Below are 25006 nucleotides of genomic sequence, written 5' to 3'. Positions count from 1 at the left end.
ATTGCCACCACATCTAGGTTGGCATTCACTATCTCGGTTTCCAATTGCAGAATTTTATTGCCTAAACTGTGTGCATTGACATACATGGCCCTCCATCCCTTGTGTTTGTTAGAGCTGTCATGCGTGCTATGGGTGCTTACCTTGGGCTCAAAAGGGCGGTTGTGTCTCGCCTCCACTGGATAATTCCTTACTGCTGTGGAATGTGAGTGGATACCCTCCCCCAACTTACCTAGTTTAAAGCCCTGCGAAGTAGGCGGGCTAGACGGTGTCCCAGTACGTTTTTACCTCTTTTGGTCAAGTGAAGTCCGTCTGGTCCCTGCAGTCCCTGGAGTGCCTTTCCATGGTCCAGGAATCCAAAGTTCATCTCAATGCACCAGTTGCGAAGCCACTCGTTGGTACGTTGGATGCGTTCTTCCCTGGCTCTTCCTCTGTCTCTAACTGGGAGGATGGATGAGAAGACCACCTGTGCACCCGTCTGCTTCAGCTTCCTACCCAGGGCTCTGAAGTCATCGGGTATGTTCTCTAAGGTGTTCCTTGCAGTGTCGTTTGTACCTATATGGATAAGAAGCATAGGGAAGTGGTCAGTAGGTTTTAGTATTTTATCGAGAGAGGTGGTGACGTCACGAATCCTGGCTCCAGGGAGACAGCAGACCTCCCTCGACTGCAAATCTGGTCTACAAATTGGACCCTCGGTTCCTCGCAGCATGGAGTCCCCGATGACTACCACTCTGCGCTCCTTCCGGGGGGGATGATCAGCGTGGTTTGGAGTCAAAGTTGTGCGCTGGGTGTCTTCCCGAGCTTCTTCCGCTACCTCCTCGGTAGTAATATCCTGCAAGACGTGGTATCTGTTGTTCAGATTGAGTTGTGGTGACGAAGTAGAGCTGCCCTGTTTGGGACAAAAAGAAGAAAAAGGAAGTGAGAAAAGGGGGGGGTGTTTACGTTTTCCCGTGGAGGAGGTAACCAGCTGCCAGGGACCGGTATCTCCTATCATTTCTTGCACCCCGATCGTGGAATTTGTAACTGGAGACCTGGGTGTCTCGAGGATGGATCTGTCATGGGTCAGCTCTGCCAAATGGGAAACCTCTTTGATGGCTTCGTCGATGAAGACCTCATCCTCCCTGATGCTCCTCAAGCGCTGCACCTCCTCCCTGAGACTCCATAGTTCCAGTAGGATGTCCTTGTTCAGCTGCTCCATCTCCTCTGTCTGCGTAGAAACTGTGGCGTGGTTTAGGGGGGCGGTCTCGGTCTGCACAGCAACCTCTGCCCTCCGTCCAGTGCCATCCTTCTCCTTCTGCACCATCCCCTGGATCTGTATGGAACATAAATATATTCTGCCTTAACATACTAAAAGCAGTCATATATAAAGGAAGATGTTCAAGGAATGTATCCTATACTATAAAAACAATTAAATGGGTTTTAGCATGGATTAGTTCACATTGGACATATATAAGAATGCTGAACATACAAAGAAAGTTAAAAGCAATCACATATGAAAATCTGATAAACACATTAAAATAGAGAGATCATCATAATAATAATAATTCATAAAAAATAATTGAAAACATACATAAAAATCATTACTGAAGTCTCAATAGACATTAAAATACAAAACCCATCTATATAATAAAACCGTAGGCGGCGCATGCGCACTCTAATCCGCGTGCTTCCGTGATCCGTATGTCCGTGGCCGGCAAGAGTGCACATGCAAACTTACAACAGCTCGCACTCACGGTCTGGCTGGCTCTTTAAAGTTTTTTTCGGTGCCGGCTCACCTGCTCCGCCTTCCTCTTCCTGCCAGTCTCAGCCGGACTCACTCCTCCCCCCCTGGCAGCCCTGAACCTGTTCCTCCGTTCCCCGCCCGACGGGCCGGTGAGTGCTGCGCCAGGGGCAATGCAGGTGGAGACTATCGGCGGCGGAGCCGGAGGGAAGGGGGGTGGGAGGCACGCGAAGCTGCAAGTCGCCGACTCCACCCCCCCCCTCTCTCGAACCGAAGTTGAGAAGTTTTTAAACTAGGAACTACACAATTATACCTTTATGCCTACTGTACAATGATTTATTATGTATGATAATTTAATTCATTATGTTCATGTAGAATTGAATTTCATTAAGTGGTTTGATTTGTCTTGCATTTTATGTCTCTACTAGTCGTTAAGCCCGTTACATTAACGGGTGCTAGAATTTATGTCTGTCTGTATTTTTCTTTCTGTCTCTTTCCTCCCTCCATTTCCCTGTGTAGCGCTGTCTCTGCTTTCTTCCTCAGTCTGCACTCTCAAACTGTAACATTACTGCTTAGCTTTTTCTCCCTGCAAGCATCTCTGCTCTAGCCCCCTGTCCTTCTGTGACTGTCTGTGTGTCTCTCTCTACTTGTGCACTGTTTGTTTGTTTTTTTCAATCTCTCTTTAGCTCCTGATCCCCTCTCACTGACCCTTGCCGACTGCATGTAATTCCGGTTAGGTTTCCATGGCAACCCTGCTCGCGGGTCTGTTCGGTAGGGCCGTTTTTTCGGGTCTGCCGGCGCCGGGTGGGGAAGAGTCCTGGCTCCTTTTTTGGTTTGGGCGCGTGCAGAGGGGCTCAACAGCGCACAACCACCTTTCCTTCCCTCCCTCCATCAGGTGCAGTGCAGCTCCACCAATGTTAAAAGCAGCCGCATCGAAATCAGAGGCCTGCCACTGCCGTAGCACGTTCCCCTCTGCCTTGGTCCCGCCCCTTCTCTGACATATGGGACCGCGGCAGAGGGAACGTGTTACGGTGGCGGCAGGACTCCAATTTCAAAGCAGCTGCTTTTAACATAGGCGTAGCTGAACTGTACCTGATGGAGGAAGGGAAGGAACGGTGGGGCAAATTTAGTCAACGGCAGTCCTTGTGCGGTTCGAGAGAGGGGGGGTGGAGTTGGCGACTTGCAGCTTCGCGTGCCTCCCACCCCCCTTCCCTCCGGCTCCGCCGCCGATAGTCTCCACCTGCATTGCCCCTGGCGCAGCACTCACCGGCCCGTCGGGCGGGGAACGGAGGAACAGGTTCAGGGCTGCCAGGGGGGGAGGAGTGAGTCCGGCTGAGACTGGCAGGAAGAGGAAGGCGGAGCAGGTGAGCCGGCACCGAAAAAAACTTTAAAGAGCCAGCCAGACCGTGAGTGCGAGCTGTTGTAAGTTTGCATGTGCACTCTTGCCGGCCACGGACATACGGATCACGGAAGCACGCGGATTAGAGTGCGCATGCGCCGCCTACGGTTTTATTATATAGATAATAAATCATTGTACAGTAGGCATAAAGGTATAATTGTGTAGTTCCTAGTTTAAAAACTTCTCAACTTCTCTCTTGATGTTTCTTGCAAGTAGCCTCGTTCCGTCTCTGCTGAGGTGGAGTCCGTCCTTCCTGAATAGCTTGCTCTTCCTCCAGAACGTTGTCCAGTTGCGCTGGGTGAATGTTTTCATCAAGCCTCATCTTATTCTTATTGTTCCTTTTGGAAGTTATTGAAGATCAATCTTTTTGATAAATTTATTACTTAAATAAGGAGGTCTGATTATGAATTTTACTATACAACTGTTTAGTTAGAAATAGTGAATTTCATTTTTGAAAGTTCATTATCCTACAGTAGGAGGCTTTGGAAACCGCATAATATTATTTAATAGAGCATTTAATGATCTTTTTTGTCATTTTATTGTAAAACTTTTCTAGAATGAAACTATGTATTTCAACATTGTATGATTGTATTTCAACATTGTATGATTGTATTTCACTGAATGTCCAGTACTCGTTATGTAAACTGCCTAGAACTGTTGGTGATGGTGGTATTGAAAAATAGTTATTATTATTAGAGTGGGGTGGCAGATGATTCCAAACAGGGCACTGCACAGGTTGTCAGCTTCACTCTTGGAAATGAGTATTAGGATTAAAAAAGGCTATATTATTAAGTACCTGTTGTCTTCCTACTAGACTGAGCTTCAGCTCAAAAAGGCCTATATTCTCCTGGGGATCTTTACTTCTTCCTGAATGTTTTCCACTTCACAAATTTGTGGAACAATTTGGCCAGACCTTTAGACCTTAGAGCCTTCCAGGTCTCGAACAATTCTATGGGAACCCTCTTCATTCTGCTCCAGAGGACATCATTTATCAGGTCTACTAGAACAGTGATTCCCAACCCTGTCCTGGAGGAACACCAGGCCAATTGGGTTTTCAGGCTAGCCCTAATGAATATGCATGAGAGAGATTTGCATATGATGGAAGTGATAGGCATGCAAATTTGCTTCATGCATATTCATTAGGGCTAGCCTGAAAACCCGATTGACCTGGTGTTCCTCCAGGACAGGGTTGGGAACCACTGTACTAAAATACCAGTTTTACTAGAATACCTAATTTCACCGTGCAGTCGGAGCCAATAAAAAAGAGGCTGCGACAATTGCTGAACAACATAGAAATTGTGAGTGGGGGCATTTTGGATCTAAGATGGCCGTGAGGATAGACGTGTTCAGCTGAGCTCTGCGTTAGCGCCGCTTAATCGTTCCTCTCCCCCACTGTTTGGCTGTATTTTGTTTGATCGCGAGCTGGACATTTACCTCTTGTGCCATTCGACACTACTTCGGTAGTGAAGTTGGCATTTCCTCGAAGTTGTCTGCAGCCTGATTGGCTTTTGTTATGGGGAAGAGGAAGGGTGCTTCCTGACCTGGACCTCCGGCGGTTGGAAACACCAGAAACCTGGTTCAGACAACGCTGGATGCTGGGCGGATGCGGCAGTCACAGGCGATGCCCCAGACCTTGGGGGGGGGGGGGGGGAACACGCCGATTTAATTGGTGAGCCTCAGGTTTGATTGAGCTTCACTGAGCCTGATCCAGAGACTAGCTCCTCCAGCCTGGGAGTGGCTGAAATGCGGAGGAGGCAGCGGTGGCAATCCAGTCTGTGAGCCCCGGAGGAGTTGGAGAGACAGGCTCCCTCTGAAACCCGACCAAAGGTGCCCAATGCAGAAGCAGGTGAGATCATACCCTCTCTAGAAGAACAGTTTGGAGAGTTAATTAAGCCTGCTAAAGTTAGTATGGAGGATTTATGGAAAGCATTGTCACCATGGACTCCAACCTCAAAAAAGCTGTAACTATTGTACGTGCTGATTGTGCCTCTATTAGTACTCGGGTCAATACACAAGGAGTAATATTAAAAGAGCAAAGTGAATCTATCAAGAAGCATGAAGAACAGATTTCGCAAATAAAGTCTTTGGAATTGGGGATAATTAAAGAAAGATCTTCCATGAAAAAGAAAATTGGAATATATGGAAAACTAGCAAAGAAGAAACAATTTAAGGTTGCTGAACTTTCCTAAATCTCCTATAATTTCTCCAGTGAAAATGATGTGGTGATATTTAAAAGAAATCTTGTTAATACCAGAGGAAAGTTTACCACCTATAACAAGAGCTCAGTACATTTCATTGGGTGTGAAAAAACAAGTTGCTTTCACTCCAAGTGAAGAAGTGGGAACACAGGAGAATAAATTAGATTTGACGAATTTTCTTGAGAAATTCATTGGAAATAATAGAGAGAACTACCTTAATTGTGACATTCGCCTTTGAATTTGACCAAGCTTTAATTTTTCGTACTTATTTCAGACACATAAATGGATACCTTTCTTGGCTCAATAATTAGGTTGTTTCCTGATATCTCTAGAGACGTAGAAAAGAAGAAAATACTTTTTGGTCTACAGATCACAAGGGTGCATCCTTTTTTGAAATTTCCTTCAAAATGCTGTGTCTCATTTGAGGGCAAAAATTTTCTTTTCTTTGAGCCAAAACAACTACTTGAATTTATTGTGGCCAAAGAAGTGTGTGTGTGTGTGTGTGGGGGGGGGGGGGGTTATTGGTCCAATGGCTGTACCATTAATCAAACGGAGCTGGCTGTTTGGTATCTAAAACAACATCTATTCTGCTCTATTGATTTCTTTTTATTTTTTTTTTGTTATACCTTGTTTATTTTTCCTTGTTTTTGGATCCTTGTTCTTGGATTTCCTTGTGGACTAAATAAGTAAATAATGTCCTTTGTTATTTTATCAGTCTTTAAATGACTTTAATTTGTATCTAATCTTTATGCAAGTGAATTGACTTGTTTACTATAATTTCAATTTAAAAAAAAAAATTGTGAGTGAACTCTGCTCCTATTTTCATGGGAACACTGCACACTTCCATTACTGGTTTAACTCCTAAGCCAGGCATGGGCAGGTATAGGGATCCGCATGTCACATATTCCAAGGATATTTGGGTCTGAAGTTGGCAAAAGACAGCCACTCTGACAAGTGAAACATCACTGGATACACTGCACAACAAAGTTTTTGCTTCCTGAACACTGCTGGGTGTTTCTTATAGAATTTTGGGTGCTGATCATGAATATTACATCAAAAATTACCCATCACGTACCATTTCAGAGAAATCTTCAATTTTGTCGTGATTTTTTCTTATATTTGGATGCAAACAATTTTTTCTCCCATAAGTGTCTTATCAACAACGGTTTGTGCCGCCTGGGTATGTCCATGCATAAAATCTAGCCAGGTTGGAAGCTGTTTTATGGAAGATGACATCCTGGGCATGTCTGGGCAGGTCTGAACGAGCTTGCGCTGTCTCACCATGCTATAATGGTGGCTTCCATACACCGATCCTGCTCATTTGGTTAATATAGATAGTCCGTGTGTGTATATAGTATCAGTATAGTAAAGTATAGTAGTATAGTAGCTGTAGCAATATAACAGTAAGTAAGCTTGATGCTATAGACGTTTTGGTGTCGGGCAATATGTCTCGTCGGTGTCGTAACAGCCGCGACACATTCTGCTATATCTGTGGGGAATATACACTTACGCCTCAGAGACGTTCGATGACTGCCCTTGTAAAGAAAGCCTATCATCTGTATTTTGGCTGCAAAATAGGTGATCAAGACAAGCAATGGGCGCCTCACATTTGCTGTGCGACATGTGCTGTTAGTCTGAGAGCCTGGCTCAGAGGTACTCGAAAGACGATGCCATTTGCTGTTCCGATGATATGGCGAGAACAGAAAGACCATGTGACGGACTGTTATTTCTGTTTGACTAATGTGTCTGGTTTCTCTGCCAAAAACAAGAAGTCAATTGAATATCCTAATCTGCCTTCAGCAATGAGACCCATGCCACATGATGACAGTCTTCCAGTTCCGAAACCACCAGAGGATTGGACCTTAGACGAATCAGATGAAGAAACTGCAGTGCAGGGTTCTAACAGTGACATTGACCCGGATTTTGAACCATCCTCATCAGGCGATCCACATCTGATAACACAGTCCGAATTGAACGATTTGGTCAGAGATTTGGGTCTGTCAAAAGCAAAAGCTGAGCTGCTAGGTTCGAGACTGCAGGAATGGTGTTTGCTATCACCAGGTACGAAAATTTCTGTGTTTCGAGACCGGCATCATGATATAACCAAATTTTTTGCACAAGTCGACAGTCTCTGTTTCTGTTGTGACATTGAAGGATTGTTCTCGGTCTTTGGTTGTGATCACAACCCGGAAGAGTGGCGTCTTTTCATTGATTCGTCAATGTTAAGCCTGAAAGCTGTTCTGTTGCACAATGGCAACGTTTATCCTTCAGTACCTGTTGGCTATGCAGCACATATGAAAGAAACATATGAGAATATGGAAATGTTACTAAAGTATGTCCAGTATACCAGGTATAACTGGAATATCTGTGGAGACCTCAAAGTCGTTGCTCTGTTACTAGGACTGCAGCTTGGCTATACAAAGTACTGCTGTTTCATCTGCGAATGGGACAGCCGAGACAGAGAGTCGCACTATTCTAGAAAGAACTGGCCACTCCGTAAAAAGTTAGTTCCAGGACAGAAAAATGTAGCACATGAATCGCTTGTTGACCCGACAAAGATATTTTGCCTCCTCTTCACATTAAACTGGGACTCATGAAGAATTTTGTGAAAGCAATGAACAAGGAAGGGGAAGGTTTTCGTTATTTAAGACAGATGTTCCCAAGAATAACTGATGCCAAGATCAAAGAGGGTATTTTTGTTGGCCCCCAGATCAGACATGTTATGAGTGACAAGCGATTTGAAGATCTGTTAGTTGGGCCGGAAAAAATTGGCTGGAAAGCCTTGAAAGACGTTGTTGACAATTTTCTGGGCAATTACAGAGCCCCAAACTACATTCAGCTGGTAGACAAACTTCTCAAAGCATACAAGAGAATGAAGTGCAATATGTCACTCAAGATTCATTTCCTCCATTCACACTTGGACTTCTTCCCCGCAAATCTCGGTGCTGTGAGTGACGAGCACGGTGAAAGGTTTCATCAAGACATAGCTACGATGGAGAAACGATACCAGGGCAATTGGAATCCGTCAATGCTTGCCGACTATTGTTGGATGCTACAACGTGATGCACCAGACACTGAATATAAAAGAAACTCGGGAGCAAAACACTTTTAATTCTGTTTCATTTAGTCGCTTGTGCGAAACGTAAACTTGACTATATATTTTATTGTCAGTAAACATAAAAATGTCTATTTCTCATAGTTCTTACGTGATGCAGTAAAACCAAAACCATATTTGAGCATACCAAGTTGGTACCTGTCATAATCACCAAAAACTTTTCAGGAATCAAGACTTAACCAAAAAATTGTTGTGCAGTGATATCAGTAAAGTGGCCTACTCTCGCCAAGCACCCCCTAGTAGGACTTTGATTTGCAGATCCTCACCTTCTCTTAATATCCCTGTTTGCGGGGGTATGATGACAAAGCCCCCTGATTAACATGATCCCTGACTCTTACCATTTCTTTTTCTGCTGGTTGAGATGAGAAAAGAGTGGGAGATAGTTTTAGGTTTATCTTCAACCTATTAGGGCACTACTAAGTTCTTTTGGCTCATCTGTTCTGATCCTTCAACTGATTTGAGTTCCAGTATGCAAGGATCTGCTGACCTCTGGAAATTAATTTGGACAACACCCTGGTTCTATTCTACATTACATTAGGGACTTCTATTCTGCCTATACCTTGCAGTTCAAGGCGGATTACAAAAGAGCTGAGTGGACAATTCCAGTGAAGTTACAACAATTTTTTTTTTTTTGTTACAAAAGGGGAGAGATAGCTGGATAAATTCCGGAAGAACTTGCAAATTGGATAGTAAATTGACTGAACGTTACTGTGTGATATAACAAATAGATTACAGTTAAAGTACAAATAAGATTACATTACATTTCAGGGATCTATATACTTGGTTGGTGTTTTGGGGAGGAAGAGATTACCTAAGTGGAGGTTTTGGGGGAGAATTTATCTGGGAGGAGGGGGAAGGGGGGGTTAAGATATCTGGATAAATTTTTTGAAAAGCAGGGTTTTGATTTCTTTTCGAAATGTTTTGAGGTCGCCCGTTGCCATCCGCAGGTTGGAGATGGAGTGGTTAAGTTTTGCTGCTTGTGTCGCCAGAAGGTTGTCAAACATCTTCTTGCGCTGAGTATCCTTGAGTGGAGGGAAGGCAAAAGGGTTCGGAGTTCTTCTTTGTTTTGAGGTGAAGATCTGGTTTAAGCGGCTGTTTAGGTAGGAGGGGGCAGAGTCGTTTAATGCTTTGAATAATAGACAGTAGAATTTGAATTGAATTCGTGCTTGCATAGGTAGCAAGTGAGAGTCTAGGAAGGCAGTTGTAATATGATCATATTTTCTCAGGGAGTAGATCAGTCTGAGGGCGGTGTTTTGTATAGTCTGAAGTTGTTTTATCATGTTGGCAGGACATAGTAGATAGAGGGAATTCTACCCTTCAGGATTCACTGACTCCCCCCTTTTATTTGACCATAAGAAATTGGTTGATTAACTTGAGTCCACATTACCTCTTGAATGTAATCCAGAACAGGTTGGAACTTCTTTAGAAGCCAGGTTGGAACCTCTTTAAAAACTCATTAATGATTAATAACTGAGTCATGATGATAGGATGTTTTACTGACATCTTACCCATTTGGAGAGTGAGCCACAGTTGACCCAAAGTTTCAATGGTTTGTTTTCCATAAACCGTTAGATCAACACCACAGGCCGCTAATTGGGGAATACGTGCATTGCTCAAGGAGGCTTCCAGCCTCTTAAAGAGATCATATGTCATAAATATGACCTCGGATGCCATTTACTAACCCCTCGCACCTAAATACTTCTGTATGTGTATCTCTGGCCCATCGGTTTAAATTTGCAAGGAAGTATTAGTGACTGCCTATGGGGGTTTTCGTATGCACACTACTGGAAGTGGTGTGAGCTAAACTTGCACAGACAATAGTTGAGATTGTTACATGTCTTGTGGCACCAGGGAGCACAGGCCTATGGATAGGGGCCTGTCAGTAGTTAGGTTCAGATACTGTAGGGGGTATCCTGGGCTTCATGTTCATTGGAGCTGGACTTCCTAGGTTCTGGTTTGGGTCCCTTCTTAGGAAGAGGCCACCATTTCCCTTTGGACGTCCATTTCTGCTTTCCACTCTAGCCAAGCATTCTCTGAAGCGTTGACACCATCGGCTTGCACACCATGAAGGTCCTTTTGAGGGCCTTTTCTAAGGTAGCTTGGTTTCCACCATTTTAGAGCTTGTATTTGTTGGCTTGTCTTGTGGCTTATATTGTCTTGTGCCTGACCTCTTCCTAATATGCTCTGCACTCAGCTCACCTGCAGCACACGCTTTTTAGGCATCTCCCAGTTGTTTCTCAACTTGTTGACACACACACACACTTTCTGGGTTTCAAATACATTCTCTGCATATTCTAATAAGATGGGGAACGGTTTCCCCTCTTAAGTTTTAAGTTTATTAAAATTTGATTAATCACTTTACATAAAATTCTAAGCTATTTACATTTAAAATAGGAGGATACAAGTAATTGTTTAAGACATGATAAAATACAGATACTCCAATTGACTAACTGGACAAATAGGAAAAAGGTGAGAATTACAATTTGTATAGGAGAGAAACGTGAAAGGGTAGAACGAGAGGAGAGGACAAAAGCATAATAAAATGAATAAAATAAGAAAAAAGATTGGCTTTATCAAGAGGAAGTCAGTACTTAAGGATGGGAGAAATGTTATTATTAGAATTTAAATGCATCTTTTAAAAGAAAACATTTGAGATCCTTTAAATTTATCAAGATTTTTTTTCCTCTCTTAAGAAGCTGGTAGGCAGTTCCATATAAGGGCCGTTTTTATGTCGCTTGTCAAAGTTTTGAGGAAGATATTTCTGATCCAGGTTCTTCTGCATTAATAGGCTAGGGTTGCCAGTAAAAATAAGCTTGTGTGCATAATGTTTATGAGACTGCCACTTTGCATTGCATATTGTATGCAGTATGTTGAGCTTCATCCTTGGTTTTATAGGGCCCAAAATGTTTGCATAGGGCCTGTTCAAATTGAGTAAGGCTGATCTTTACATATTCAGGGATCTCTTCTAGGAAAGATTGGCAGTTATCCGCAAAGGTCCAGGATAACAACTCGATTGCATCTTGATCCCTTGTTACCCCTAAATATTTGAATGTGTCATTTACACAACAGAGATGTACATAAGAATAGCTTTACTGGGTGAGACCAATGGTCCATCAAGCCCAGTAGCCCGTTCTCACTGTGTCCAATCTAGGTCTCTAGTACCTGGCCAAAACCCAAGGAGTAGCAACATTTCATGCTACCGATCCATCGCAAGCAGTGGACCTTAATGGAAATTTTCTTCCCTTCCACAAAACAATGTACCTTAGAGGGCAGCGTTTTGTTATACTTTACCAAGTCTGGCTGTCCTGTGGCTCCAAAAGAAGTTCTGCCCTTAGGTGAAGGCTGCTTGCTAGGACACCTAGATGCCTTTTAGTGTCCTTTTACTTCCTCACCGACATACCACCCTTGGGTGCTGGTAGAGGATAGTAGCTAGGGGATTGTGATGGTAGGGGATTTTCGACCATGAGTCCAAACTCTTTGATTGACCCTTCCTCTTCGCTTTCGTTTTCAGTGGCCTAACCATCCTTCGTATCCCCATCAGATACAGCTTCAGCCATCTGCACATTGTTCTAAAATTGTCATGCACGCCCCATTCCTTATTGTGAGTGTACCTCAAGTGCTGCCATTTTATCCTGCAGTTCCAGTATTACCTGCTGGTTTCATTTGGTTATTTCTGCATTTCTCAATTGTGTCCTAGCAGTTTCAGCCTGCATGTCCATGAATTTATGGGATGTGTCCTTTTATTTGCTATTGAACAGTTTTCGGCTGATCCTGTGATACATCGGATGAGGACTACTTCACATCTTATGCTGTTTTCATGGTGGCGAGCTCAGCTCACAGGCCTGCAAGCCTATATTATAAAGAATATAGTTTGACTCCCATGGAACATTTCTCCTGAAGCAAGCTCATGTTCTCTCATTGAACCAGGGTACTGGGCCCATATTCACTTAGACAAGTGGTGTTCTAGCTCTCGGGTGAGCTGTCGCTATTCCACTGCTGAAACCGTTTTGTATATCATACAAGTGCCTTTGCTCTATTTCCACATGGACTTCTGCCTCATCTGCCCTGTCATCCAAGGAAATATTCAGCTTCTGGATACGAGCCATCACTGCTGTCCGCTTAGCCTTAAAGTCCTCATACTCTTGCTTAATAGCCTAGTATTTTGAGGTCAGGTTGACCTGTTCTTTTCTGCTCCAGCCTAGTTCCCTCTTTAATTGTTGCTGTTGATTCTTTCTTCAAGCTATCGCGATCCAGCTGGAATGCTTCACATTTTCTTATTAGTGACAGGTTCTCCCCTATCAGATTATCTCTAGCTTGCCTGATCTCACCTAGTTCCTTCGGGTTATCCAGGGCTGCTTCCATAGCAACTAGTTCTTCATTTTGCTCCTTTTTGACCTCTTGTACTGTGTATGTCTGTGAGAGAAACCCAACGAGATCTGCATTCATTTGTGTGGAAGATTTGTCTCTTGTCCTGTACCACAGCCTTCACCAATTTATCTAGTGTAGGAATATTCCCTGCTCTGACACCCTCTTTGTCTATATTCCTTTCTAGATGACCCAAGTATGACTCCGGGGAACCGTCCCCACATGCTGACGCATCAATGTTATAATTAAACCTCCCAAAGATGTCAACAGAAACATCCGCCATCTCTGTGTCCCTCTCCGGAGACCATATACACGTAAGGTCCAGTTTAGATAACTTATATAATCTCTTTCCACACAGAGAATTTCTAATAAATCAACAACTGTATTCCCACCACAATTTTAACTATGTCCCTTTCTCACTTTTATCAGTCCCAAATGCTGTCCTCAGGACACATGCATTAACCAGTGAGTGCTGGGGGTCAGGACACTTAATTAACCAGTAAGCTAAGGGCTGGAATCAAATCCTGCTCTGTTGACTCTTGTCTACTAGAGTGTGGCATAGTGGTTAGAGCTATAGACTCACCACCCTGAGGTTGTGGGTTCAAAACCTGCGCTGCTCCTTGTGACCCTGGGCAAGTCATTTAATCCTCCACTGCCCCAGGTACATTATATTGTGAGCCCACCGGGACAGCTAGGGAAAATGCATGAAGTACCTTTACCTACCTTTACTTTTTGAGTGTGGTTGTAAAAACTACAAAAAGACAGTGTACAAGTCCCAATCCCTTTCCCATTAAATGTACCAAACAGGACTACGAAGTAGATTTGCTTCTGTGGGTTAGGGAATTTTTTTCAACATATAATAAATGTTTGCATTAGAAATTGTATTCAACAGTGGAAGAAAGAGTTGAGTTTCTCCTGCTATGTGCAGAAGTGTTGAAAAGAAATAAGATAGAGTGGTCCATTAAAAAAAAAAAAAAAAAAAATCTATTAGTGTACAACCTAGTAATGAAACTCTAAAGCTCTGAGCCTTGCTTTAAAAGCATATATATTACAAGCTTGTCAGTAGTTAATTATATGACTATGGAAACTCCCTAATTGTGCTTTACATTAGTATAGAGCAGTCTTGTCAGCATTTCTTTAGCTTTTGAAAGAGCATTCCTGGCTTGAAGGACAGTCCTTTCTAGCTTATTACTGCTCAGAAAAATAAGTTTTTCTTAAGATTTTCTTTTTGAGAATACTGCAAAAGCCGAATTGTTTTAAAATACTGTATTTATCCTGTGTACTGTAAACAAAGATAATATACTCTGGGAAGAGATCCAATATACTAATGCTACTGAACACAACCTAAGCTTCTGACAGAAAAGTTAGCCCAAGAATCAACGTATTCAATACGGGTTTTATCTCATCTGTTATCTGATCTCTTATCTAAAATCTCAGTGGAACTTCCATTTGTAAGTACCGTAGTCTATAAACTGTTATGGGGCCTTGTGTTCAGGGATGCTTACAGTGCTCCTGATTCCCTAGGAACCAGTGCTGGGGAATGAGTATATATGAAATGACACTGTATGTATGTAGGACTCTTGCTCTGTTCTTCTCCAAATCCAAGTTATACTTTTCATAACCCAAAACCTAACGAGCAATAACCCAGGCTGTGTATTAGAAAAAATAGAAGATTTTATTTACAGCACAGATAGCATACATACACACATAAGGAATAGGAATTATATGATAGCTCTGCATCTTGAAAGAAAGGCTCTTATTATTTATCTACCAAGTTGAACAAACACACATACCACAACCCTCACTAATCTTTTGTAAGATAGGCTATTGTTACTATTCCCAGAGAATATCAGAGCTGGTTTACCACTCTCAGCAGCAGGTCTGGAGAGTGTGCAGACAGCATGAGTCAGGAGTCCTCCCAAGTCTGATATTAACAGCTATAGCAAATGGTCCGTTTCGGTTCTAAACCCTGTACTGATATGCAGCTAGGCTTATATAGAGTGAAAAGCTTTTTTCCTCCCATTATTGCCCAATACTTTGTTCTGGAAGCTTCAGGAAGGTCCCCCAAATGCTCCAGAAGTTTCAGGAAAGTTTAAGAATGTCCCAGAAGGATAAGATCATACCTTACAGATCACATGATCATAAATTAGCAGACTGCCACAAGGCCAGCCAAATTTGTTTCAGTCCCAACTGGTCACGTGTTGCTAAGGAGTGAAGACTGCAGCATGTCCTTGACAAATACAGCAAGCCTGTGTGGTAAGCTGCAGGAAACTGGCACCAACTTTGTTAGACTATGCACTCATAACTTTCACAACTTATTAGATGTATACCCTCATAAATTTCTTTCAGGCTGTCCCTTTTTGGTGCCAATGTCTGGTCCTCGCAACATTCTACAAACTTTAAGTTCCTCTATTTTTTCTTTTAAATTCCTTCAGATTCATGATAAGCATGTAGTGCTGACAATAATGCCAAATAGCAGTGGTTCCAAACCCTGTCCTGGAGGACCACTACCATTAGGGCTATCCTGAAAACCTGACTGGCTGGTGGTCCTTCAGGACAGGATTGGGGACCAATGCCATATAGCATTATATAATAACTCAACATTACTGCCTCCAGCCTCGACTGAAAATGTTGCAAATTTGCTATCCATAGATTTTGTTAGCTATATACTGTAGTTAGAGTATTATATTTGTAGTTTTTTGTGTTATCATAGGCCGTGGAGGGATTGCATTGCTGTTACTGAGGTGAAATTTCAATATGTATTTGTTTTGATGTATGATTAGCGAGAAATCTGGGACTGATGTGTCATTTGATATGGGATAGGCAAATTCATACTAAACTTTACAATGAAATTTTTGTGTGTGCTTTTTTTAGATGTGAATTTTAATGTTTGGTTTGTCATATACATCAACATTATTAGGTATGTCACAACAAAGAAAGGCTGAGAATATTGCTGCAGATGAAGACATCACTTGGGACCTTTTCAGCTGCAGTGGTATAGCCAAGTGTAGGGTTGAGCCTACCCCAAATTAGCTATCTCCCATGCTGTGGCTGGCAGAGATCCCCCAAACCCCACCAGCTGAAGACCACCTCTTGTGGTCTAGCAGCTGGCATCAGTGTCCCTGAGCTGCTGCTGCTGTCCTATCTTTCCCGCAACCCCACCTGTGAATGTTTGTGGGTTTGTTTGTTTTTTCCATGCAAAAATTAAGCATATGGGGGGAGGTGGCGGGTAGGAGCTTGGGGACACTGCTGTTGACCATAGAGCTTTTAGAATTGTGGAGGAGGAGGAGTGATTTTCAGCTGGTGAGACTTGGGGATTCCTGCCAGTTCAGATATTTATTATTTTTTCATTTGGGTGGAGGATGCTGAGGTAGGACAAGAAGGTAGAGGGAAAATTAGGTGCCCACCCAAAATCAGCCTTCTGAATATGTTGATTATCTGTTTACTTGCAACCAGATGATTGGCCATGCACAGAGTCTTGTGATACTTCCCTCCTTCCCTGGAGTCAAGGGCTCCTATATGCCTTTCCACCACTCCTGTCCAGGGAAATCTTGATGTTAACTGGGACTGAGCCCATGTCATCTTTATTGCCCCATTCATCTAAAAAACCCAACCCTCTCTCCTGATGCAGTAGGAGGGAAGTGGAAGCACTTACTGCACTCCAAACTCAAGTCCTTATCTCTGAAGGCATGGGTATTGAAAAGCAGATGATCATCTTCCAGTACTGCATTGTGTATTAAAAATCCTCCTGATATCCAGGAGACTGCTGACAGGAAAACCCTACCACTTTGTGATGGTGGTAAAAGGCAGTAGTCCTAGTACAGATCCTTGGGACATGTCATTACTCTTTCTGAATTGACCATTAAGCCCTCCTCTCTTTTATTCTTTTAATCAGTTCCTGTGTAAAACAGGATATTGAAAGTCCTGGGTTAGGAGGGTAATTTCATTAGCAGTCTTTCATTGGGTGCATTATATCAGGTACACTATATCAACTGGCTTACATTTATCCATGCAAACTGGCTCGTTTTCATTCACATTTATTTATGCCTTCAAAAAATGTAGATCTCCCTTGGTTAAATCCATATTGACTTTGATCTGTTAGAACATGATTATCTCAGCATTCAGTACTTCAGTATTACATTCAGTAATAGCACTGAGCAAAACAGTAGAAACTGATATTGCTTTCCAGTCTGCAGTTGCCCAGATAATACACTAAACCTTTTTTTTTAAAAAAACAAAAAAACAACAAAAGCTTGTGCTTTAGAACAGTGTAAATGTTTGACTTCTTGATTTAAATAGCGACTAGGATATCTGTGCATCTCATGCACAGTGAAAAGTTAGTAGTTTGTATAGCAATTGGAACTCTTAAACTTGCACTGAAGTGATTTGAAATGTTCAAAAATTGTTTTCTTGCAGAACAAAAGTGCCTTTTTATGTGGAGTTATGAAAACATACAGGCAAAGAGAGAAACAGGGGACCAAAGTGGCAGATTCCAGCAAAGGGCCAGATGAGTCAAAAATAAAGGTATGTATTGGAGAGGGTTTTTAAAAAAAATATTTAATATTCTGTTTAGAAAATTCTCAGTGGAAAACATGCTAAATCTTATTCAAAAGTCAAGTAATAACATAATTTTAAGCTGATAATTAAAAATCTTGGCTTTCACTTATACAACTCTGTTTTATCTTTTTTTGTAAAAGTGAAAATGAATTTAAACAGGGCAGTAATACTATCTAGGTGCTGCTGTCCACCCCCCAAAAAAAATCCCTATTACTGAGGTGTGTACACGAGCTGACCCAGACCATATCTGCAGGAGAAAAATATGGGTGCAGTATATACATGAATGCTGAGCTATGAATGCATGTACTCTGCAGAATGATGAAGGAAATTGCTTATGGAGAAGGAAGTTGAATCCATTGACAAAATTGCTGCTGGAACCTTGCTTTGACAGGGAGGCCTGAACTGTTGCTATCATAGATCAGGCTTCTTGGTGGAAGTAAATGGGAGGGATCTCAAAGTTGCCATTGTGGAAGGAAGCCAGAGCAGTCACTGAGGGGAAAGGCATAGGGAACTTTCCTAAGGCATACTGGAGGGGTAAAACTGAAGGCGATACTGGGGGTGGGATCTGGCAAGTGGAATTAGACATTAAGATAACGAGTGAATTGTGAAGAAAGGTGGATAAAAGAGGAGAAGCTGGAATAGAGGAAAGATTGAGGAAGTAGGGTGAAAGAAAAGGGGACACGGTCAATAAAGTTTTCATCTACCCCTGGCAATGATTTACAGCTGAAGCGCCAAGAACAGGTCTGAAGAAGACAAACACGAATAGGGGTGGTATTCCCTGAACGATTTTCAGAGTGTTTGTGAGCAGCTAGCTAAACTACATAGAAACATGATGACAGATAAAGGCCAAATGGCCCATCCGCAGTAACCATTATCTCTTCCTCAAAGACAGGGATGCCCAAACTTTTCTGGCTTGCAAACTACTTTTAAAATGACCAAGTCAAAATGATCTTCCAAAAAACACAAAGCACACTTTATGCAGAGAAAATGTTAATTATCATTTATATTTGGGTTTTTTTTCAAAGATGTCAAGGCAGATGACTTTAAAATATGCAATGTCACCTCAGTAACAACTATACAAAAATAGAAAAATATACATCCCCCTTTTACTAAACTGCGATAGCGGTTTTTAGCTCAGGGAGCTGTGCTGAATGCCCCATGTTGCTCCCGACGCTCAAGTGAGCATCGGGAGCTGAGCACGGCTTCCTGCGCTAAAAACTGTTATCATGGTTTAGTAAAATATAGACAGCAGATACAAATTCTCAAAACTGGCACATTTTGATCACTAAATTGAAAGTAATATCTGGATATTTAGGGAGTCCCGGTAGAGAGGCTCCAATAATGGTGAAAGAAAGCTAGGAGGGTTTAGGAAGAAGGTAGAATAAAAGACTCAAATTTTCCCTGTCTTCTCAGCAGCCTGTAGTTGCAAGGAAAAAAACACAATTTGAAGTGTCTGTATGCAAATGCTAGAAGCCTAAAAAGTAAAATAGGAGAGTTAGAGTTTATAACACTGAATGATATAATAGGCATCTCAGAGACCTGCTGGAAGGAGGGCAATCAATGGGACACTATGTTACCTGGGTACAAATTATATCGCAAGGCTAGAGAGATCAAATTAGAGGGGGGTTGTGCTATATGTTAAAGAGAGAATTGAATCAGATAAAATAAACATTCTGCATGGCATAGATAGTAGTGTGATAGAAATTCCAGGTGTGAAAGGAAGGAATTTAAAAATTGGGTTATACTACCATCCCCCGGAACAAAATGAGCAGACAGATGAAGAAATATTTTCAGAGATTAGGAAAGTTGGAGAAATGGGCAACACTATAATAATGGGTGATTTCAATTACCAAATTAATAGGGGAGAGTTTAATCTGTGCCTGTTAGTGATTTTTGAATTTTCCCTGCATTTTCCAAGACTTTTGGATGTTTCAATCTCCAACTGGGGAATGGCTACCGCTGATACTTGATTCAGTGAACATTTTGATTCAGAAAAACGGAGCCCACGTGAGAGAAAGTGGAGTTTTTTGAGCCCGTGAATCTGAACTGAGGCTTTTTTCCCACTTTCTTTTTCTCTTCTGATTCTCTCTTGCTCCTTTTCCCTCTGTCTCTGCTTTGAATTTAGTGTGTGGGGTATGATTGAGGTGGTATATTTCCTCTTGTCTGTGAGTGATTATTTGGCAGTACTGAGTGGAATTGTAGGGGGTTCTATAGATATATTTTGTTTATAGAGTATGAGCTTTGTTACTTGTTGATTTAAACATTGACTTGGTTAAATTTTTACATCGGGGAGAACTAAGGAGGTAAAATTCCTAGATATCAAAAATGACTGCTTCTTGGAGCAACTGGCCTGGGAACCGACAAGAGGGGGTGCTATTTTAAATTTGGTCCTTAGTGGAATGCAAGAGATAGTACGGCAGTTAATTGTGTTGGATCCGCTGGGAAACAGTGATCATAACGTGATTGAATTTGAGCTGATACCGGGAGTAACGTTGCAAAAGAAATCTACTGTAGGGGCGTTTAATTTTGGAAAGGGCGACTATGATAAAATGAGAAAAATGGTTAAAAAGAAGCTAAAATGATCAGTTGGAAAGGTTAGAACTGTAAACCAGGTGTGGATGTTATTTAAAAATACCGTCATGGAAGCCCAGACCAGATGTATTCCATGTATCAGCAAAGGTGGAAAGAAGAGGAAACGAGAGCCGGTGTGGTTAAAAGGTGAAGTGAAAGAGGCTATTAGAACCAAAACAACATCCTTTAAAGAATGGAAAAAGGATCCGAATGAAGAAAATAAGAAGAAACATAAGCACTGGGAAGTTAGATGCAAAGCATTGATAGACAGCTAACAAAGAATATGAAGAGAAACTTTCAAAAGAGGCAAAAACTCAGCAATTTTTTTTAGGTACATTAGAAGCAGAAAACCTGTGAGGGAATCTATGGGACTGTTTGATCAAGGAGCGAAAGGAAGGAACGAAAGGGATGCTCAGGGAGGGTAAGACCATAGCAGAAAGACTGAATGAATTCTTTGCTTTGGTCTTTACGGAGGAAGATGTAAGAGGTCTACCTGAACCGGAAATGGTTTTCAAGGGTGATGATGCGGAGGAATTGAAAGAAATCTTGGTGAATCTGAGCCAAATCAACAAGTTAAAAAGTGATAAATCGCCAGGACTGAATGGTATACATCCCAGGGTACTAAAAGAACTCAAACATGAAATTGCTGACCTGCTGTTAGTGATTTGTAACCTGTCACTAAAATCATCTATAGCAGTATTCTTCAACCTTTTTACACCCTTGGACCGGCAGAAATAAAATAATTATTTTGTGGACCGGCAAACTATTAAGACTGAAATTAAAAAAAAAACATTTCCGCCCCCATCTCCGCGAGCTCGGTCCCCGCAAACATCTGATCCCATCTGCACAAGCCGTAGTTATGATTTTATATTGAACGTATTTTATTAAAGTATAAAAAAAACAATGTTCTAAACAATTGAGATTTTATAAATACAAATATACAGAGCACAGACCAACAAAACTCCTGTCTCCCCTCCCCTTCACATATATCCCCTCTACTATCAAGAAAACTGAACAAGCCAAGTTATTATAGAATGCTACACAGAAATATCATGCTAACAGATACTGCAGTCCCCAGTTATGTTTCTAGCAGGTTATATATTTCAAATCTGATATATTCTAATGACAAAATAGAAATAAAATTATTTTTTTCTACCTTTTGTTGTCTCTGGTTTCTGTTTTCATCTTCTTTTCACTCTTTTCCTTCCAGCATCTGCCCTGTCTTTTCAATCCAGCATCTGCGCGTTCCATCCACTGTCTGCCCTCTCCCCCTTCCATATGTACCGTATATGACTTCTTTCTATGCCCCTCTCCCCTGTCCTTCCAGCTTGTGCCTCCTCGCTCCTTTTTACATCATTCATTCCAGCTTCACTGCTTTCTTCATTTTTCTCTCTCCTACACCAGATCTAGCATCTATCCCTTTTCTCATTTCTCTGCTGACCCCCTTTCCAGCATCAATCTCTCTCTACTTTCTCATTCCTCTCTCCCCCCCTTTCCCTCATCTGATCGCTCCAGTCCACCTTGATCCCCTTCCCCTCCTGTAATCTCCCTGCCAGCTGTTTCCTTCCTTTTTTCCTTCTCTCTTCCCTCCTTCCTTTTTTCCTTCTCCCTTCCCTCCTCCCCCCTATCTAACATTAACTTTCTTCCCATCCCTTTCCCTCCTCCCCTCCCAGCAGCATCTCTCCTTCTACCTCCCTCCAGGTCCAGTAGCAGCTCCCCCTTTATCCAGCAGCTTCCCAGCCTCCTATAGTGGCTTCCTCCCCTTCCAACAGTTCTCAGTACTTGCCTGCAGCAGTGATTTACTTAGGCAGCCTTGGGTCCATTGCCTCCTCTGAGGAAAGAGGAAGTTGCCGGTGAATCACTGCCCTGGCATGTAGGAGAGCTGCTGGGAGGGGAGACAGCCACTGTTGAAGGTTCCCCAGGATCTTGCTCGCACACGCTGACCATCTCCCTTGTACTTGCAGCGCTCTCCCTTCCACTTGCACCTTCCCCGCAGCCCTCTTCAGCAACTCGGCAGGGGTGGCGATCAAGAAAGGCTGCTGACGTTGGGACCTTCACTCTCTGAGTCCCGCCTATTTTGTTTCAACTTCCTGTTTTCGAACAGGCGAGACTCACAGAGGGAAGGCCCCAACGTCGGCAGCCTGTCTTAATCGCCTGAGGCTGGGAGGAACAGCAGTCATCAGGAACTGCAGTTGGCAGGAAATTTAACTGCCGACTCGATCTCGCCGGCCATGTGCGGACCGGCAGAAATTTTCTGTGGACCGGCACCGGTTGAAGAACAGTGGTCTATAGTACATGAAGATTGGAGGGTGGCCAATGTTACACTGATTTTTAAAAAGGGCTCCAGGGGAGATCTGGGAAATTACAGACCGGTAAGCCTCACTTCGGTGCCAGACAAAAATGGTTGAAACAATTATAAAAAATAAAATTGTGGAACATGTAGACAAACATGATTTAATGAGACTGAGTCAGCATGGGTTCAGCCGAGGGAGACCTTGCCTCACAAATTTGCTTGACTTCTTTGAAGGTGTGAATAAATATGTGGATAAAGGTGTGCTGGTTGATATAGTGTATCTAGATTTTCAGAAAGCTTTTGATAAAGTTCCTCACGAGAGGCTCCTGAGAAAATTAAAGAGTCATGGGATAGGTGGCAAAGTTCAGTTGTGGATTAGAAATTGGTTATCGGATAGAAAACAGATGGTAGGGTTCAGTGGTAATTTTTCTCAATGGTGGAGAGTAAATAGTGGATTGCCGCAGGGGTCTGTACTGGGATCGGTGCTATTTAACATTTATAAATGATCTAGAAATTGAAATGACGAGTGAGGTGATTAAATTTGCAGATGACACTAAACTGTTCAAAGTTGTTAAAATGCATGCGGATTGTGAAACATTGCAGGCGGACCGTAGGAAATTGGAAGAGTGGGCGTCCAAATAATAATAATAATAATAACAACTTTATTTTTATATACCGCCAGCTATCTTGCGACTTCTAGGTGGTTTACAATAAAAGAAACTATGAATACAATAAAAGAAAATGTAAATACAATAAAGATAAACTTTACGTACAATGAATTAAAGAGTTTAGCAGTGTACATCTCAATACAATAAAGAGAAACTTTACGTACAATGAATTAAAGAGTTTAGCAGTGTACATCTCAATACAATAAAGAGAAACTTTACGTACAATGAATTAAAGAGTTTAGCAGTGTACATCTCAATACAATAAAGAGAAACTTTACGTACAATGAATTAAAGAGTATAGCAGTATACATCTCGTGCAATGAATTAAAGAGTAAAGCAGTCTACATCTGATAATATTAATAATGTTAACAGTAGTTTGTGTGTTGCAAGGCCAGGAAGTGCCAAGCTGTTTGCACAGAAGTAGAAATATTCCGTGAATTGAATAGAGTGTTCGTAGTTAGTGATTAGGGGTTGGGGTTAACAGTTTGCAAGTTTAGTTATGTGATGATGTTACGAGGGGGGTTGATGTTCCGGTTCGTTGCCTAAGTATTTCAAGAATAGGTAAGTTTTTAGGTGTTTCCTGAATTCTTCATAGTTGTTTGTATGTGCAATTAGTTTTTCTAGGTCTTTACCCCATATGGCTGCTTGATATGATAGCAGTTGTTGATGTTGTCTCTTATATTTGCACCCTCTAGCCGGTGGCAGATGAAATTTAATATGGACAAATGCAAAGTGATGCACATTGGGAAGAATAACCTGAATCACACTTACTGAATGCTAGGGTCCACCTTGGGGGTTAGCGCCCAATTAAAGGATCTGGGTATCATTGTAGACAATACGATGAAACCTTCCGCCCAATGTGCGGTGGCCAAAAAAGCAAACAGGATGCTGGGAATTATTAAAAAAGGAATGGTTAATAAAACTAACAATATCATAATGCCTCTGTTTCGCTCCATGGTGCAACATCATCTGGAGTATTGCATTCAATTCTGGTCTCCTTATCTCAAACAAAGATATAGTGGCGCTACAAAAGGTTCAAAGAAGAAGCGACCAAGATGGTAAAGGGGATGGAACTCCTCTTGTATGAGGAAAGACTAAAACGGTTAGGGCTCTTCAGCTTGGAAAAGAGATGGCTGAGGGGAGATATGATTGAAGTCTTCAAAATCCTGAGTGGAGTAGAACGAGTACAAGTGGACTGATTTTTTTTCACTCAAAAACTTACAAAGACTAGGGGACATTCGATGAAGTTACAGGGAAATACTTTTAATACCAACTGGAGGAAATTTTTTTTCATTCAGAATAGTTAAGCTCTGGAACGCGTTGCCAGAAGATGTGGTAAGAGCGGATAGCGTAGCTGGCTTTAAGAAAGGTTTGGACAAGTTCCTGGAGGAAAAGTCCATAGTCTGTTATTGAGAAAGACATGGGGGAAGCCACTGCTTGCCCTGTATTGGCAGCATGGAATGTTGCTACTCCTTGGGTTTTAGCCAGGTACTAGTGACCTGGATTGGCCACTGTGAGAACGGGCTACTGGGCTTAATGGACCATTGGTCTGACCCAGTAAGGCTATTCTTATGATATTATTTTTTTATGTCAGTAGTCTGAAGCTCGGGATCCATTGTCTCAACGCTTTACACTTTAACAATCTCTGCAGTGCTGGGTGAGCTCCTTCTTCCTTTCCAGGGTTTTTTTTTGTTCTTCTCACCTTCACATCAGAAGGTTCTGACTATGCACTCCTCATCCTATGCTTGCGGAGTTTATCTGGACTGTATTCACACCTAAAAGTTGCTAATCTGTTCAACCAGTTTTTTTCTATCCATGTCTTTTGGAACTCAGAGCAATCTAAGATGCTTTCGAAATATTTCAGCACATGGTGACTCTCTGTCCTAATTCCAAGGAGGCATGGGCTTTTTCCTTCTTTGTTAACACGCCTAGAAGACCTGGAACTGGGTGATTACTCGCAATATATTTTTGAAAGCAGTATACATTCAAGAACAGCATTATTCTCTTGCAGGCAGATTCAGCAGGTTTCTCCAACCACATAAGTGGACACTCAACTCTGCAGATATTCTCTCTTTGGGAGACTTCTCAGATAGACCTGTTTGCGACTCTTCACATTCACAAGT

At 42.1% G+C, this 25006-nt stretch overlaps 1 protein-coding gene across 9 annotated transcripts in view; it reads left to right on the top strand.

The window, feature by feature from the left end:
- Window positions 1-25006, top strand: part of SYNCRIP (synaptotagmin binding cytoplasmic RNA interacting protein) — a 232325-nt gene that overhangs the window by 63983 nt on the left and 143336 nt on the right. For 8 of the 9 annotated variants that reach the window (XM_033937368.1, XM_033937366.1, XM_033937364.1 and 5 more), the window contains exon 4: window positions 17211-17318. In XM_033937368.1, the coding sequence (XP_033793259.1) occupies window positions 17211-17318 (108 nt within the window). Of the gene's footprint in view, window positions 1-12981; window positions 13109-17210; window positions 17319-25006 lie in introns of all 9 variants that reach the window. The other variant, XM_033937369.1, reaches the window with a different exon arrangement.

Source organism: Geotrypetes seraphini, chromosome 3, assembly GCF_902459505.1.
Source record: "Geotrypetes seraphini chromosome 3, aGeoSer1.1, whole genome shotgun sequence".
NCBI classification, from domain to species: Eukaryota; Metazoa; Chordata; class Amphibia; order Gymnophiona; family Dermophiidae; genus Geotrypetes; species Geotrypetes seraphini.
Note: the sequence above shows the minus strand (reverse complement) of the source record. Positions and strands in the feature narration are given on the sequence as shown.